We start from the raw sequence: 19382 nt of genomic DNA on the forward strand, positions 1-19382 counted from the left end.
ACCACCATCTCTATGTATTTGTCGTCTTAAGGAAGGGCCAGTGGAAATGTTTTTGTTTGATGAAGTCCCACCAGATATTAGTAGCCTGATTCAAAGACAACGACAACGAAGGCAAGGAAATGGCCGGGGCAATTCTATGGACTGGATTACATGACTGAATATTTTTTTTCTTTTTTTTGTTTAGTGAGTTTGTGGAAGCCCGGACACTTTTTTGTTTTGATAAAACAAATGTATTGCTTGAATTATTTGTTGAGTTAGTTTGATCCGATGCAATAGTAATAGTAATAGTGACTCATATAATGGTATTTTCTGCTACAACAAATATTGTGTCTTTTTTATTGTATTGCTTTTTTTTTGTTTTTGCACCAACAGTATAGTATTAAATAAACCCAATTACTGTGAGTTTTAGTGCTTTTCCTTTTCAATGGGGGAGGAGTACTCCTTGGCGTGAGGTCAATGTATGATAATGGTTTGGGTAATATTATTATTATGATTATGAATGAATGGTTTATGTTAACAGTGCTGATTATTTGTTTATTTCTTAGTTTCTCCTTGTTTCTTTTTTCATCTCTTTCCCTTTTTTTATTTATTCTTACCTTGATTTTATTATCATTATTTATCCATACCTTGATTATATTATTTTTTCCTTATACCTGTGTTCTGGTGGGCTTGGTCGTGGGGCGGAACTGCCATCCACCATGAGTAAATTGACGATTTCTGTTAGTGGCCAGGCTGGTATCAACTCTTTGGGGGATCGTTTACTTGATTTACAAAATAGTCTTTTAGATATTAAAAATATTATTAATAATTCAATTGGAAGTAGAAATCAGATGAATAATGATTCTAACTCGGTTTTTGAAAGTAAGTATGTTTCGCAATTAAATAGTTCTGCCTCCTCTAAACGAGATGATATTTTCTTTGTGTTTCATCTTAACATTCAGGGACATTGCTCGTCTTTTGATGAGCTGAAACGGATCTTTAGTGATGGAACACCTGATGTTATAGGATTATGTGAAACTTTCCTGGATTCAAAAAGGGATATCCTTTTAGATATTCCAGGATATAGGATGGAGAGGCTGAATAGGAAACAGATGCCGAGAGGTGGCCTTATGCTTTATTTTGCTGATCGTCTTGCATATTATGTCCGAAATGATTTGAGCAGAAATGAGGAAGGAATCTTTGAATCCCTATTTATTGAGATTAAATCAATGCGCAAGTATTTAGTCGTCGGTTTGGTTTATAGGTCCCCCAGTGGATCTATTCCTTCGTTTTTGAAAATTCTGGAAGAAGTTTTGGACTCAGTCCAAAAGCATCACTATGAACTAATTCTTATGGGTGATTTTAACCTTAACCTGGTGGATCAAAATTCTGCTTCAACTACTCACTTTTTGTCAATGATGCTCTCTTCGGGAACTCTACCTTTAGTTTGTATACCAACCCGAGCTACTGAAACACAAACGTCTCTTATCGATAATATTTTTTCGTCACTAGATGTCTTGCATAATTTGGTGCTGGTTAGTGATATTTCTGATCATTTTCCAGCTATTTCCTGTTCAATGCTGATCAAGCGCAGCGTATAACATCACCATCTCATCTCCCATTTTTCCGTTATGGTGAGACTGAGCTAAGTCTACTTAATTCTCGTCTGGCTGATGTACCATGGGGTAGTTTGGCTTCTGATTCAGATTTTAACCACTCTTTTGATTCCTTTTCTGATTTAGTTAAAGAAGGAATCCTGGAAACTTGCAATCGGGGTCCAGCGCCCCATACTTCGAAAAGGATAGCACCACTGAATCCATGGATGACTTCAGGTCACCATAAAGGCTGGAAAAGGAAAAATTATTTGTGGAAGCTTTACAAGGCTTCACCATCTTTAGCTCATCACAAATGATTCAAGGCCTATAGGAGTATATTTAATTCTCTTCGTCACAAGGCAAAGTCTCAGTGTTATTATAGGAAATTTTCTGAATGTGGGAAGGACGTTAGGAAGACATGGTATTTAATTAATTCAGTTCTTAGACCTACCCCCCCCCCTCTGCCTTCAGCTCCTTCAATGCTGATAATCGATGGTAAAACCGTCCTAGGAGTGTTACATGTTCTGTTACATGTTCTGGAGTGTGAACATGTACATGTTCAGCTACAGTCTACCTCTTATTTTGCTTATATAGGAAAGGTAACTGCTTCCTCTGCAACTTCTCTTGCTATTTCAGAGCCTTTCTTTGACCCTCATTTTTGAATTCGATGGTCTTGAGTTCTGTTTCTGAACTTGAGGTAGCTCGTATCGTGAATGCTCTTAAAGGATCATCCTCTTCAGGACCAGTCAAAATTCCGACAAGGGTTATCCGTGCAATTCTGCCTGCTATTCAGTCACCACTGACTAAGCTCGTCAATCTGTCTTTCGAGAAAGGTTTTTTTCCTGAATCTCTCAAGTGAGCTAAGTACTCTATAAAGGTGGTTCTTGGAGTGATCCTGCTAATTATAGGCCAATTTCTCTCCTATCTGTTTTCAGAAAAATTTTCGAGAAGGCTATGCTATCCAGGCTTCTTAGTTTTCTGGATGCAAAGGATTTTTGCATGATTTCCAGTTTGGATTCCGAGGGAGTCACTCTACGGAGCATGCTTGCGCAGCTTTATCAAATTTCATTCATTCGGCAATAGATTCTGGTCATATCCCGGCAGCTTTATTTTTGGATGTTCGTAAAGCTTTTGATTCCTTGACTCATCGGATTCTTCTTTGGAAACTATCGCATATTGGTACAAGATCAAACGCTTATTTTTTGTTAGATTCATATCTTTCTGGTAGACTTATTTCAATTGATCCACTTTTCTGGAGCCCTTCTGAAGTATATTATGGCGTCCCACAGGGATCTGTTCTTGGTCCCATTTTATTTTTGATTTATGCTAATGATCTGATTTCGGCTGTAAGAACAACAGGCCTCTGGCATGTTGCAAGCTGTGTGAGCCTGATGCTCAGTCGTGTTCCAATACTTCTTCTAATGAAGATTTTCTTGTTGCTTTTGCTGATGATACCACACTTGTGACATTTGGGAAGACGGAATGTGATATCAAGTCTAACCCTGTGGCATTATTCGAGAGAGTTATATCATGGTTTAATGCCAATTACTTGGTCTTGAATGTTGGTAAATCACAGTTTCTTATTTTTTCTCGAATTGGTATAGCTTTCCCTCAGCTTACACACCTTCAGGTGTCACAAGGCTCCTTGTGTAGACCAAAGATCGGGTGGTCCGGTTTCTTGGTATCCTGCTTGATGCGAATCTTTCATTCAGAAACCATGTAGCCATGATTAGGATTAAGGTCTCTCGGAGTTTGGGTATCATTCAAAAACTTAGACACACATTTCCTGGATCTATTCTGAAACTTCTTTTTTTCTGTCTTGTCCAGTCATATGTTTCTTATTGCTCCATTGCATGGATGTCTACTTTTCCGTCTACGCTTGCGGTCACTTTCCGTCATGTATAATAAAGCACAGCGTCTGGTTATGGACACCAACCATTTTTCACCAACACCGCTCTTAATTCTACGGTCTATTTACATTATTTCTTGTGCTTCTTTTGTCTTTGATCAGCTTCACGGCAATCTTCCAAAATCTCTTCGGAAAACTCCTATGTTTATTTCTGATTCAGCTCCACATAGCCTTCGTTCTTCAAATAGTATCCATATTCCGCCTACCCCTACTATTCGATCAGATTTCAATCCCCACATTGCTTGTCAACAGGTTTAGAATTCGCTACCTTCTTCAGTGCAGAAATACCACTCGTTCGGGACTTTTAAAAGGAGTTTTAAGGATCATTTAATAAAGAATCAAATAGATTATTTTTTTTTCCTCTGAAGAGTTGATGGCCCCTGTGTTTTGTTATTGGTGTTTGGTTTTGCTCTCTGAACTTTGCTCCCAGGCCTCAGGTATGTTCTCTATGTTTTTTTTCCTTCTAGTTGTTGCTTATATTGTATTCCCCATAAGTATATTGCCTGTGAACTCCTATATGTGATTGCCTATATTGAATTTATTGCTTTTATGATAATTGTTTTTTTTTCTTATCCCCCTTGTATCCCTGGCCATGGAGCCTTTCGAGAGGAATTATGTGTATTGTAATTTGACTTTAAATTGTATTTTGTTTTGTCTTCTGTTTAATATTAATAAACTTCTCTCTCCTTCTCTCTCTCTTTCTCTCTAATCTAAAATGCTTTCAGATAATTAAAGTTGAGTGGGTGGAAGTACTCCTCATGTACCCTACACGTTTCTTTGTTTTTTTTTTTTGTTTTAATGTTAGTCACACTTTCCTTAAAAAAAATTTAATTTAAAAAATTGTTCAGCGTTATCCAAGGACTAATCGTAACTGATGAAGAAGTATGATGGAATGTAGCCTCTTCAATTTATTGAATAAAAAAAACAAGTTTTTTCAACTGAAAGTAAGGAGCGACATTAAAACTTAAAACGAATAGAAATTACCCCGTATATGAAAGGGGCTGCTCCTTAATCAACGCCCTGCTCTTTGCACTAAAGTTTGACTCTTTCTCTCAACTCTACTTTTTAAAACAGTAAAAAGTTTAGCGAAAAGAGCAGGGCGTTGAAGAAGGAGCAGCCCCTTTCATATACGGGGTAATTTCTGTTCGTTTTAAGTTTTAATGTCGCTCCTTACTTTCAGTTAAAAAAACTTGTTTTTTTTATTTAATTTCTGAACGTTTTTTAGTTAATCCATGTTTTGATTTCGGCTCTCCGCAGATGAATAATTAAAGCAAAATTTGTATATTTATTTATTTGGCTAAATGGCTTTCCCATAGTTTTGATCGAATTATTTTGCGAAAAAAGGAGGGGAAGGAGGCCCAGTTGCTCTCTAATTTTTGGGTACTTAAAAAGGCAACTAGAACTTTTAGTTTTTACGAAAGTTTTCATTAGTAAAAGATATACGCAACTTACGAATTAGCTTACGTAACAAACTTCTATGTTCGTATGGTTTTATTACGTATATGAGAAGGTTCGCCCACTCGTCAATACCTCGTCAATAACTCTGCATTAAAGCTTAAATTTTGTCCCCTGAATCACAAAGGCTGTAGAATAAATAGTTGAAATTACTAAAAATCCTTTAGCGTAAAGAGTGAGGTATTAGGAGGAGGTGAACCCCTTATATGCGTAATATTTTCTGTTCCTTTAAGTTTTAATGCTACTCCATACTTCCAGTTGAAAATTTTTTTTTCATATTTATTTTCTCATTGTTTTTTTTAAATAATGCTAGAAAATACTGCGCCCCCTTTATGGAAATCTTCTTCCCCCATGACAAATTCCTCCATTGAAAATTTCTCCCACATATCCCCCTCTTCTTAACTCTCCCCCCCTCCCAACCAAAAAATCCCCCTGAAAACGTCTCTACATTACCCAATAACCATTAATATATGCAAACACTGGTCAAAATTTACAACTTGCAGCCCCTCCCACGGGGACTGTGGGGGAGTAAGGCGTCCCCAAAGACATAGTTATAAGGTTTTTCGACTATGCTGAATAAAATGGCTATCTCAGAATTTAGATCTGACTACTTTGGGAAAAAAATGAGCGTGGGAGGGGGCCTAGGTGCCCTCCGATTTATTTGGTCACTTAAAAGGGCATTAAAACTTTTCATTTCCGTTCGAATGAGCCCTCTCGCATCTAGGACCACTGGGTCGATACGATCACCCTTGGGAAAAAAAAACAAACAAATAAACACGCATCCGTGATTTGTCTTCTGGCGAAACTTACAAAATTCCACATTTTTGTAGAGAGGATCTTGGAACTTGTACAATAGGGTTCTCTGATACGCTGAATCTGATGGTGTGATTTTCATTAAGATTCTATGACTTTTAGGGGGTGTTTCTCCCTATTTTCCTAAATAAGGCAAATTTTCTCAGGCTCGTAACTTTTGATGGGTAAGACTAAACTTGATGAAACCTATATATTTAAAATCAGCATTAAAATGCGATTTTTTTGATGTAACTATTGGTATCAAAATTCCATTTTTTAGAGTTTTGGTTACTATTGAGCCGGGTCGCTCCTTACTACAGTTCGTTACCACGAACTGTTTGATTCAATCTTTCGATTTTAAGTTTCACTTTCTTTATTAAAGATTGGTCCCCTTATCTTTAAAATAATCATTTTACTATATACAAAAAATGCGGTGATTAAAATCACATAATTTATCTTTTGGAACATTTGCAACTTAGCTCAGTGCACTGCAGACTATACATGAATGAAACCTTAATGCTAGTATGCAGTCAAAAAATAATTTTAGGACAAAACCAAAAATTAGTTAGAGTTATCAGGGATTTACATTAAGGTTGCCAAAGCACACGTTCCTTCTATTCTAAGATCTGAGGACTATTTATTGTTTCTGAATGTCTGTCGAAATCGAAAAACTTCAAATATGTGGAGTCATAAATGTCATCATTCTTGTTTAGGTAAGACAGAAATGGAACTTGTTAGAATGGAGAGGAGCGTGACAGCCTTAGGTCACTTAACGTAACAACGAGTTTATAGCCGTTGTCAGGGACAGAGGCACAAGTTTTCGATAGTAGAAAGTTGGATTTGGTACTTATCTTGGTTAAGAAGGCTGAATTTGAAAGTCAAAAACGTATACATTAGTTCTTGAAAGAGAACATGAATCATTAGGCTCTAGCTTGTTACAAGTTAAAAAGCATAACTATGAACATCAATTGTTATGGTAATGGCGTTGCTACAAAACCATCGTTAAACTCACATTTAACGAGCATCGTTTAAATAGCTTCTTTTTTTTCCACTTTTTTCTCGTAATATTGTCCCTTTCACTGATAAAGCAGGCCGAGGAGCTAAAGGATTAAAAGGATTAAAGGATTAAAATCCGCGCCAAGAATCATCTGGCAAGTATTAAATTTTATTTTTGACTACTGAAAGCTGTATGTCAAAAGAATTTTGTCAGCATTTTATGTGCAGTTTGTCAAGAAACACGAAGAAAAATAATATTAATCCATACACAGGATCCAAACCAGTTTTTCGGAACATTTGGTTCTTATGGTTTAACAAAATATAAACAAACTTTCCTTCCATTAGATAAAATGAGACCCTTTTTTAAAGCAATAATACAAATTTATATATATTATTGTTGAGGATGAGTTCGAATAAGGAAAAAACTGCTTTCTTTATTCATAAAGTAATTAAAACTCTGACCCTTAACGAAAGTGTGTTTTTAGACAATCATCCAGCATCAAGGGAAAAAAGGCCAAATATTTATCAAAACGTTTTTATGAACTCAATTTGAACTATTCAACCATTGCATCGGGTTAGCAGTAGTAACACAACAATATTGCTAAGTATTATAAGGAATATTTATTCATTAAGTATTTTTAGAATATAGGCTAGTCCCACCATTCATTTCATGGGTTTGCAGAGATCTTAGCTAAGCGTAAGCGTATGTGTGATTCTTAAGTAGCTTTCACACCTTGTACGTGATTTTCTATGGTAAGTGTTTAAGTTAGGGTAGTTACAACATTTCATGCTTAAACAGGTTCTGCCAAACTTGGTCAATGTGAAATTTTTTGTACCATCATAAATCATTATGTAAAATTATGGCAATCATAAGCAAATAATAAGCAAGCATAAGCAAACTAGTAAAAACTTGAAAATTTGGAGTGAAGTTTCAGTCCTTTTAAGTGATTAAATTTGGACCAAAAACTAAACTTAAAAATCTGAATTACCTTTCTTTTAAAGTAAAAAACGATATAACATGTTACCTATCTGTGATGACAGAGTAGTCTTAATTTTACTTTTGTGTTTGTTATGCAGTTGTTATGTTTCTTTCATTTTTATGTATCATGTTTTGTTAAGTGTGATATTGTCATGTGCAATTATTTTGTGTCCTTTTTATTTTTTTTTGGCCATGGCGCAAAGCAGCTTTTGTTGCAAAAAATATCTATTTCTTCATTCATCTATACCCCCAAAGAATAACCAGATTGCCTCTCGTTGATTTTAAAAAATAGATTCCTCCCCAGTATTTCGTGAAATGGCACCCCTTGTTATAATGAAGGAATTTCCCGGTTAAAAATTAATAATAATTAACCTAGAATAATGATTTCAGCATATTCATCATTCGATTTTGTAATTCTAGCATTAACATCATAGCTATAAAGATATACACAGCAAACACAAACCTTTTGGAGGGAAAACTTTTAAAGCCTAGTAGTCTTATATCTTGAAAAATTATTTGGGAATGTATTTTAAAATGGGCAGGATGAGACATACGACACGTGTTGGATGAAATTACTGCAGGATTTTGGTTTAAATTCTCTCATGTTTATTTGCTGATTTTAAAATTGCTAAAATGAAACGAAATCTGCATTTTTACATGTTAAGACGCCTTGTACTGGTGTTAATTTATAACTGGTAATAGAACAGTTCGTGGTAACAAACTGTATTTAAGGAGCGACTCGTCCAAATGGTTATATAAAAGCTAAAAACGGAATTCATAAAAAAAAGTTTTTATACTTATTCCAAATGTATAAAACTCATTAAGTTTTTTTGTTACCATCTAATGCTACATGCCTGAAAAAATTTGCATGATTTTCGAAAATAGGGAAAAAATATCTCCAAAAAGCCAATTGAGATTTGATCAGATTTTTTTAAATATGTTTAAGGCTCAGAATTGGAAATAGAATTAAGGCATTCAAGAAGTTATTTGTTAGCAAACTTAGCAAATTTTTAGTCCAATGAAATTAACGAATGGCAAAATAGAACATTTCAAACACAAGTAAAATGAGCGCTCTCAATATATAATCAATGAATCATGATAAAAATTCTTCAAAGTTTTTTGAGTTGATAAAAAAAATATACTACTATCTGTATGACAGCACGATTTTTATTCCCAATAGCAATATTGCTTAAAAGAAAATTAAGTCTCGTATTTAATTTTTTTGTCGATTCCGAATAATAAACTTTATTTCATTTCTGAAAAGAGCTTGAGGTTAAAGTTAATAGGCTGTTACAAAGCCTAAGAACCAAGCAAACAAATTTTCTTCCAAAGTCTGTAGTTTTGCTCGTGAGGTTCACTTGTGGGTTAAGGCTTTGTATTTCCTAACCCATACCCTATTTTACCACCCTTGAACCCGATCTCTTTTGTCTAATAGAACATAAACCTTGATCCAAACCCTGAAGCAACCCTTGCGCAGCTAGGTGTTGTTACAAGATTAAATAAAATAAAAACGTTTTTTTCCGACTAAAAGAAAGGAGCAATGTGAAAACCAAAAGTGAACAGATTATCCTGTATGTGAGGAGGCTATCCCCTCCTTAGGCCCTTGTTCCTTGCGTTGATGTTCGACTTTTTGTTACAATTCCGTAAGAAAGACTGCTCAAACACAAGGACCGTTGGGTTTATACGGGACATATTTTTTTAAAGAAGTTTACTACTTTAATGTAAAGAATGAGGGATTGAAGAGGGGGCAGACTCCCTCTTCAATAGAATAAAATAGTTTCTACTCGTTTTAAGTCTTGACATTACTTCTCACTTTCAGTTTGAATATTTTTGTTCTATTATATAAATAAAAAAACAGAAGTTCAAAAGAAGAGATATAAACAACCTGATTGTGCTTAATTAATTAGTTTTTACAATTATTTAATAATTTAATTGGATAATTATATAGACAGACGGCAAATTTTTCCCTCTTTCTATCACGATGAACGTTTGTTTTAAAATATTCCTTCAAATGAAGCAAGGCTCTGGACGAAGCAATCACCTCCTCTCTGAACTGACCTGAATGTCTCAAGGAAATTCGGAAAAACTGGCTTAAAAGGAGATTTTGAGATTTCAGACCCTTCTCCCGTAAAAAAAAGTGAATTGAACCCTCCCTTATAGTTGGTGAGCAGCTAGACAACGCTGTAAATACATTAATTAAATCTCGCACTAACAGCTCATTAAAATGACTGTATATCATAGTCAACGTAAAAGCATCGACTTACTGAAGGCGAACATGTTTTCTTTATTTTTGGTCCAGCTAATCTTTTGGCTCACACTGGTCTTCATCAAACAGTTCTTGGTAACGAACTGTAAGTATGGAGCGACCCGGCTCAATGGTAACTGAAACTCTAAAAAGTAGAATTTTCATATCAATGGACACATCAAAAGAATAGGATTTTTGATGCTGATTTCAAATATGTAGGGTTCATCAAAATTCTCTTTCATCCATCACAAGTTACGAGCCTTAACAAATGTGTCTTATTTTCTAAAAAGGGAGGAACTCCCTCTAAAAGTCGAAGAATCTTAATGAAAATCACTCTGTCAGATTCAGCGTATCAGAGAACTTCACTATAGAGGTTTCAAGCTCTTATATGCAAAAATGTGGAATTTTTTATTTTTTGCAGGAAGAAAGATCACGGTAAAAAAAAGGTAAAGGATGCGGCATTAGACTTTGCAGTCCGTACCGGCGGTGCTGATCTCCGTTTCTTGGCCCTTCAGCCAGGAAGTGCAATGGGGGGCTGGGGGCCAGGATGTGTGTTTATTTGTTTTTTTTTCCAGGGGTGATCATATCGACCCAGTGGTCCTAACATATTGCAAGAAGGGCTCATTAAAACGAAAATTAGAAGCTATAGAGCCCTTTTTAAGTGACCAAAAAATTGAAGGGCAACTAGGCCCCCTCTTACGCTCACTTTTTTCCCCAAATCATCCGATCAAAATTTTGAAATAGCCATTTTGTTCAACGTAGTTGAAAAATCTAATAACTTTGTCTTTGAGGATGACTTAATCCCCCACACAGCCCCCTCAGCCCCCAAGAGAGGGTTACAAGCTATGAATTTTACCCCTTGTTTATATTAAATAAAAAAAGTTTTTCTTATCTGAAAGTAAGGAGCGGCATTAAAACTTAAAACGAACAGAAAACATTTCATATATGAAAGCGGCTGTCCTCTCCTCAGTGCCTCGCTATTTATGCTAAAGTTTTTTATTGTTTTAAAAAGCAGATTTGTAAAAAAGAGTCATTTTTGAAAAAGAGTCAAAAAGAAATTACTACTTTTATAAGGAGCTTTGCCCCTCTTAATTACCTCGCTCTTTACGCTAAGGTTTTTTTTAGTACTTTCGAAAGAGATATTTATTCTAATTAAACCCTTTGTGATTGAGGGATGATTCCTAAAGAATTGGAAGAAAATTTGAATTTTAGAGTAAAGAGTGGATATTGACGAGAGGGCAATCCCCCTTACATACGTAATAGTTTCTGTTCGTCTTAAATTTTAATATTGCTTCATACTTTCAGTTGAAAAAACTAGTTTTTTTATTTAAACTAAAATAGAAAGTCTTAACGCCAAAAGTGCAACCAGCACCCCATTATCCCTGTATGATTTTGGTTCAAGATTTTAAGACGCTGATTCAATCATAACTATCAATAGCTCCCATAAGTATACCTGTGGAGTCAACATTACCCACATTACAGATTTACAGATTTATTTTAGTATAAAATGCAGCTATGTCTAGTCTTGTTTCGCCAACAAACCGGAAGCTCTTGGGATTGGCTCGCTAGGCCAAGGTTCCGGGAATTTCGCACAAGTATACTCTGGAAATGACACGTGTATCTGAGTAAATCGAAACCAACATTTGCCACCGCCTTTTCAAATTATGCTTAGAATTTCGGGAACGGCTTTGGGAATTAAGTCAAACTTCCAGGAAGTGTTATGAGAGGAGTGGGTCAAGTTGTTCCTACCAATATTTGACTTGGGAAGGGGACAGAAGTAAATTGAAAGACACTGTGTGTGTCAGACCACAGAGATAGCATATATGCAATGTCTTGAAAACAGTTAGGGGGGATGGAGTTAATGTTTCCAGATACTGTTAGAAAAAGAGAGAGAGGAGGTAGAAAGTTAAATTCAAATACTGTGTTTGGGAAGAGGGAAGTTGGTAAAGAATTCCCATTTACGATTTATCAAAAGATTTCAGCACTTTAAGCTTTTCTGGGACTTTTAATCTATGAATAGTTTAGTGGTAAGATGGATCAGCATTTGTTCTCACGAAACATTTGTTCAACCTGAGGTCAGAGGCAATGTGCAGGGGTACAATGTACAGGCTCCCTAAATCCGTCTTGAGCCAGCAAAATCTGTGTTTTCTTGACCCAGGGACCGAACCATAAGAGTTCTGAGTCAGTCATACATGCAGGGTCTGCATGGTTCTCTATTCCTAGTATAAATTTATATTTAAGCCCAGGGACTGTTGGGTCGTGCAATTCTTAAAGGCGTATCTATTTGGACCTTTACGAAGTTTTAACAAAATGACTTTCTCAAATTTTTGCCCCGACAGATTTGGAGGTTTTGGAGGGGTAGGGTATTAAAAAAGACATGAAAGAATTGCTGGTTGCCCTACAATCACTGCCTTATGCTGAAATTACAGTACAAACGTGTACTATGATCTTCCGTTTCTAATTAAATGAACCCCCTGCAACTTTCTTTTCCAGTAGAAGTGGTCAAAAAACAACTGGGAGGCATGTGAATCTTGATTTGGACAGCAATAAAGCCTCTAATAAAGAAAGTGAATTGGTTTTCAATTTTTCATGTCACCCCACCCGTTTTACTTCTTATTAAAAAATGTTGGTCATAGGTTTACATTTCCCGTCTGAGATATCAACTACTGGATTTAAACTTAATCAGTGTTTATTTATTTGAAAAGCCTGCTTCAATTTTAAGTTGTAAAATAAAACTTGGATAAAACTAATAAAACATGCACTGGAAGGAGAGGGAGATCCCTCTTCCAATATTGACATAAAATAGAAATAGTTATCTGAATTTGTAATGTAATTCGTTTCTTACTCTATTGTCCGCAATGTAAACACCATTGAAAGCCGTTTAAAGATTGGTATAGTTTTCCAATTCCCTATCTACCTGATTGTGTTCTCCAAATTGAATAAAGCAAGTCAAATAAGTTTTATTCTTGTTATAAAACAGGCCACATAAAGTCAATCTTTTGATTCTCACATTAACCGATTACAGGTCCGCCAGTAGATGTTGGTATCACTTTGTTTATTGTTAGTATCAGCTCCATGTCTGAAGTTGGAATGGTGAGTTGTTTTATCATTAGCTATTATTATTAAAAACTGATTTTATATTTCCTTACTATTACTTCTTGTTTAATGTACTATCTATTGTGTAGCTTATAATTGGCATATTTTCTATTTATTCGTGAAACAAACTGATAGCGAGTTTGTCCAGCTAGAATCATGACTGCAAACAATGCTTCAGGGTGACTTTGAAAAGTGCCAACCCCTTTACCCCAAGGAAGAATTATCTGAGTAAACAACATAGCATTCCATCAGATTTCGGTTAATGAGCAGCTGTTCTGGGGGCCCATTTGTTTTAACAGATTTTTGGGGCTGACTACCGTTTTTGTTGTTATTTAGTGTGGATTGACTCCTCATCTGTCAGCTTTTCGGTTGATGGTGTTAATATAAAATGAACCATAGTTAATGGGTATGGGAATATATTACTGGGCGTTGAGTAGATTATATTCTCTTCTGCAGAGTAATTTGAGTGGGGAATACATTGGAGTTAAACCCCGTAGCTACAATTTCAGGGGCCGTTCTCCTTAATCTATACATGCTTTCCCCATAATAATCTCATTGTTCTTTATGAGATGTTTTAGGAGAATGGTACTGCGATTAAAGTTATTTTTAAATCTTGCATTTTAAAATTTAGTCATTCCTTAAATAGCCCTTGAGCAACCATAAGTCAAGAGAGGTAAAAACGTCTCTATATAAGCTAAGTTTGGGTTGGAGTGGGCATTTGGGATGTCTTACAGGCCCAAGTGCCCTTTGATCAAAAAGATTGTAATTTTTTGCATTACTCTGATGGTGCAAAATTTCTAGCTTTTGTGAATGTGTACTTTATATTTTCAGATTTGGAAGTTTTTATTAGTATAATAGCCTTAGATTACAAGCAGAAATTTCAGAATTCTTTAAAAGCTAATTCTGGAGAAAATCAAAGTCAATTTGGGAACTATATACTTTTTTGTTTTTATTTTTACCCGGCGAGTAGTAAGAACTAATGACAATTGGTCTAAAGCCAGGTTCCAAATATATCTTTGGCTTGAATAGATTTTATAGAAAAGAAATAATCCATTGCTGATTTTGTTTAAAAATATGCTATCCAATTTCTATTACTCATCGTTGTTTCTTTGGGATAATGTCTGTTTTGGATAATCAAACAGTTCGTGGTAACGAACCGTAGTAAGGAGCGACCTGGCTAAATAGTAAACGAAACTCTAAAAAACGGAATTTCGATGCTAAAAGATATATTAAAAGAATCGGATTTTTATGCTGATTTTAAATATATAAGTTTCATCAAATTTAGTCTTTGTCATCAAAAGTTACGAGCCTGAGAAAATTTGCTTTATTTTGGAAAATAGGGGGCAACACCCCCTAAAAGTCATAGGATCTTCACACCATCACACCATCGCATTCATCGAAAATCACACCATCGCATTCAGCGTATCAGAGAACCCTATAGAAAAAATTTCAAGGTCCAATCTACAAAAATAATCTTAAGTAATTTCAACGTTAAGTATTCCAATCAAATTCCAATCTTAAGTAATTTCAACTATTTATTCTACGGCCTTTCTGATTCAGGGGTCATTCTTAAAGAATTGGGACAAAACAAGATTTAGTGTGAAGAGCGAGGTATTAACGAGGGGACCAACCCCCTCATATATATATATATATATATATATATATATATATATATATATATATATATATATATATATATATATATATATATATATATATATATATATATATATATATATATATAATCAAAAATATAAGAATATAAAAGTTTATTACGTAAGTTAATTCTTAAGTTACGTATTTTTTTTTACTATAAAAACGTTCGTTAAAAATTAAAAGATCTAGTTGCACCCCTTATTTCTCAAAATCGTCTGATCAAAACTAAGAAAAAGCCATTTAGCCAAAAAAAGAATTAATATGCAAATTTCATTTTAATAATTTATGTACGGAGAGCCAAAATCAGACATGTATTAATTCAAAAACTTTCCGAAATTAAATAAAAAAAAAAACAAGCTTTTTGAAATGAAAGTAAGGAGCGACATTAAAACTTAAAACGAACAGAAATTACTCCGTATATGAAAGGGGCTTTTCCTCCTCGACACCCCGCTCCTTGCGCTAAGGTTTGATTCTTTCTCGCAACTCTAATTTTTAAAACAATAAAAAACTTTAGCGTAAGGAGCGGGGTGTCGAGGAGGAAAAGCCCCTTTCATATACGGAGTAATTTCTGTTCGTTTTAAGTTTTAATGTCGCTCCTTACTTTCATTTCAAAAAAATTGTTTTTTATTTAATAGTATATTAGAATGAATCCTTTAATTTATCGTCTTCCTTTAATTTTCTTCAGCCGCTGTTATATCGTCCATTCTTTTTTTCTTCCCCATTGGTCCTTTTGCTTATCTTTTAAACGGTATCGCCTGTAGTAGCTCTTGATGCTTGGTCTCATAATAATAACAATTTATTTCTTACCCACGAAAACACTATAAAAGTATTAAAATGTGGAGTAAAAACAATGAAATACACACAAAAAATGGAAAATATACAAAAAACGAAAAATAATAACTATAGAAAATTTTTTTACACTAAATGAACCCAAAAATAAAACAAACACACACACACGCACAAAAAAACGAACTATAGAGAAAAAAACATTAAATGCAAACAAGAAATAAAATTCACAAAAAAACAAAAGCAAAAAAAAACAACAAGAAAAACAAAAGAAAAAGCTATAGAGCTCCTCTAAATCAACGCTTTAAAACATATTGTCATCCGAGTCATTTTGACAATTGACTAGACGAGGGCCTAAACTTTTTTCTGAAATGGACTTTTAATTCTGGCAATAGTTTCTGCAAGTTACCTAAATCCTTCCGTCTTGAGATAACCTGCAACATAACACCATAGTTGAAATCTTCTTTGCCAGCATCTATGATACCATCAACGCTTGTTTCCTTCGCTCTCGGTTCTTTTTCCAGGCCCTCTGATTCAGTAATGCCTCCTTGAATATTAGTTAATTTTGCAAAACGTGTATTTCTATCTTAAAGAGCATGTCAAAACCACCTGGGAAAAAGTCTTGCCACCCATACTAAAATGTAGTTTTCCTCAGATTCCAACAAAAGGAACTGTAATGTCTTAGAAAATAAAAATTAGATTTTCCTTAGACTTACCTGCCTCTGGCACTTTGGCCCTATTTGTAGTCAAATTGATTTTCTGCAGCATTTTGATATCATTTTGGCTCAAAACACCCGCCTGCGAAATACCATAGCCGCTGGTTTGATATGATTACCATCGGATCAAAAAGAAAAAAGGAGATTGGCCATTGCTACATATGCAAAAAGGGGATTTTTTGTTATTGAAAGTGGGGACTGTAAACCTCCAGCTAAAGAAAAAAGCGATACCAGAGATTTCAAGGGTACCATTTTTATTTCAGTTGGACGTAATTTTAAGGAATTTCTTTTTTCTAATTTTTTCTTTTTTTTTTCTTTTTTCTTTTTATTTAATTCTTAAGTATTTCTAGCCGTTTTGCAAATTACTGCTCAGGTGAATCTAAACGAAAATTACACTTTCCATACTAATGTCTTGCTAAAAATGTATATGATTTTTGAGTTTCTTTAGGAATAAGTCATTTTTATCTTGGCTATCATGCATCACGGTTCCGTATGGTTAGATGGCAGCTAAAAATAAGGAATTCGTGACCAAGTGCTAAAGTATGTACTGACCAAGATAGGCTCAAGGTTCCTTGCACAGGCTCCCATTCCACTGGATGTCTCTTTAACTTTCTTGCTATCCGGTTGTGGAATAGTTGGAGTTCTTTGTGTGCCCTGGAGAAGGAGTTATTAGCCCATAACTTTTACTGGTGAGATCAGGTAATTTTCTTGAGGGCATAATAATTTCAATCATTCAAATGAAATGAAATTGTGAAATGAAGGGTTGGAAGGTTGAAAGCCAGTTATCAAATTAGGAATATGACTGGTGAATTTGTACACTTTGTTCTGGACTTCGTGGAAATTTCAGTAACTCATGGACCAGTATTAGGAAGCATGAAATTAGGCGAAGAATCACTGATCTATTAAGGCAGCACCTGTCATGAATAAAGTAGCCTATTCATAGAATTCTAGTTGAAGGCTTTGCAACCAAAAAGTGCAAGGCGCCACTCATTGTTGTTGTTTGTTTGTTTTTTTTTTGTTTGTTTTTTTCTGTGTTTGTTTTTATACTCCGCTGTTTCAAGTGGGTCACAAATAAATTATTATTATTGTTGTAGCATATTCCCTTTGGAACTGAATGACGGAGCCAGGACTGACTCAACTGGATTTAAATAGAGTTAAAAGAACAAATAAATAATATGCACGATAGAATAAGGTGTTTTTAATAAGGAATTTTAATTTTCAAGGTGATACAAATGCGGGTCGATGTTATCCTAGCTTTGACAAAGTTGGTGCAGGGAAAGATAGTACCAATACTAGTAGATTGCTACATTTTTTTAAGGTACAGCTATCCAGTTACAACCAGTATGGTATCACGGTTGTCGGGCAGTCTAGTCAAACAGTTCATGGAAAGAAACTCTAAGTGGGAGTGGCCCGGCTCAATAGTAACCAAAACTTTAAAAAACTGAATTTTGATACCAATAGATAAATCAATAAAATTAGATTTTTATGCTGATTTTAAATATATATGTTTCATCATGTTTAGTCTTACCTATCAAAATTTACGAGCCTGAGAAAACTTGCATTATTTTTGAAAAAAGGGGGAAACACCTGCTAAATGTCATAGAATTTTAATGAAAATCACATCATCGGGTTCCGCGTCCGAGAGAACCCTGATGTAAAGCTTCAAGCTCCTATCTGAAAAAATTTGGAAGTCTGTATTCTTTCGCCAGAAGAGAGATCACGGATTTGTGTTTGTTTGTTGTTTTTTACCAGGGATGATCGTATCGACCCACTGGCTTTAGAATCTCGTGAGAGGGCTCATTTGAACGAAAATTAAAAGTTCTAGTGCCCTTTTTAAGTAACCAAAAAACTGGAGGACAACTAGGCCCCCTCCCACGATCAATTTTTTCCCAAAGTCACCGGATAAAAATTTTGAAATAGCCATTTTGTTCGGCATTGTCAAAAAATCTAATCACTTTGTCTCTGAGGACGACTTAATCCCTAACAGTCCCCAGGGAAAGGGCTGCAAGCTATGAATTTTGCCCATTGTTTACATGTAGTATTGGTTATTAGGAAATTTACAGACGTTTTCAGGGGAGACGTCGAGGAAGGGGGTTCAGGGGGAGGGGGCTATGTGGGAGGATCTTTTCATGGAGGAGCTTTTCATGGGAAAAGAGAATGTTCCATGAAGGGGACGCCGGTGTTTCCCAGAATCATTTAAAAAACGACCAGAAATTAAATAAAAAAACAAGTTTTTTCAACAAAAGGTAAGGAGCAACATCAAAACTTAAAAGGAACAGAAATTATTACGTATATGAGGGGCTTTGCCCCCACGTCAATACCTTGCTCTTTACAATAAAGTATTTTTAGTACTTTCAAAAGAGCTATTTATTCTAGGCTTTTGTGATTCAGGGTTCATCCTCTTAGAGTTGGGAAAAAATTCGAACTTTAGTGTAAAAAGTGAGGTATTGACGAGGGGCAAACCCCCTCATATACATAATAATTTCTGTTCTTTTTACATTTTAATATTGCTCCTTACTTTCAGTTGAAAAAACTTTTTTTTTTCATTTAATAAAGAGTAAGCCCAGCCCCTAATATTTGGTCATAATATTACTCACAAGTGTACATGCTAATCACACGATTGTTAGAAGTAGGATCACAGTCCAGTAGTATCGAGGGTTCATTTAAAGCTGAAATTTCGGAAGGGAAACCATCTTTCTGGTAGTTATAACGTTGATAGACTTCAGAAGGTGGATATGAGAGGAATTACCAGCAACGGTTGGATATGAAACTGGTGACTTTTGGGTTTAAATGGTCTTATGAACGGAATAATTTTTGAAAAATAGTTATGGAGTAGTAGATTGTTTCTTAGAGAAGAAAGTTATGAAAGCAGCTTGGAACATTAACAAAAAGTTTTTGAGTGATAGATCTTACGAAAATGATTGGAAAGTAAGAACAACAGAGAAGGCATTGCAATGTGAACCAAGTAGAAATTAAATGGAAGCTAAGAATAAAACCGCCGGGGATTTAAAGGATTCAGCCAGCCAACATAGTAGTAAGATATTGTTTTGAAATGCTACGAAATAGAGAGAGAACAGTATATCCAGACTTTTCTCAGTTAAAGACAGAAACCGGTTTTCAATTCTCGACAAAGAAAGTGTAAAGGAGATATTGAAAAGAAATTTCAACAATGCTTTAA

General features: G+C 35.0%; 1 protein-coding gene across 4 annotated transcripts in view; it reads left to right on the forward strand.

Moving 5' to 3' along the window:
- Positions 1-19382, forward strand: part of LOC136039285 (gamma-aminobutyric acid receptor subunit beta-like) — a 122202-nt gene that overhangs the window by 27332 nt on the left and 75488 nt on the right. For all 4 annotated transcript variants that reach the window (XM_065722872.1, XM_065722874.1, XM_065722873.1 and 1 more), the window contains one exon: positions 12976-13043. In XM_065722872.1, coding sequence (XP_065578944.1) covers positions 12976-13043 — 68 coding nt within the window. The remainder of the gene's footprint in view (positions 1-12975; positions 13044-19382) is intronic.

The sequence above is a fragment of the Artemia franciscana genome, chromosome 19 (assembly GCF_032884065.1).
Source record: "Artemia franciscana chromosome 19, ASM3288406v1, whole genome shotgun sequence".
In the NCBI taxonomy this organism is placed as follows: domain Eukaryota; kingdom Metazoa; phylum Arthropoda; class Branchiopoda; order Anostraca; family Artemiidae; genus Artemia; species Artemia franciscana.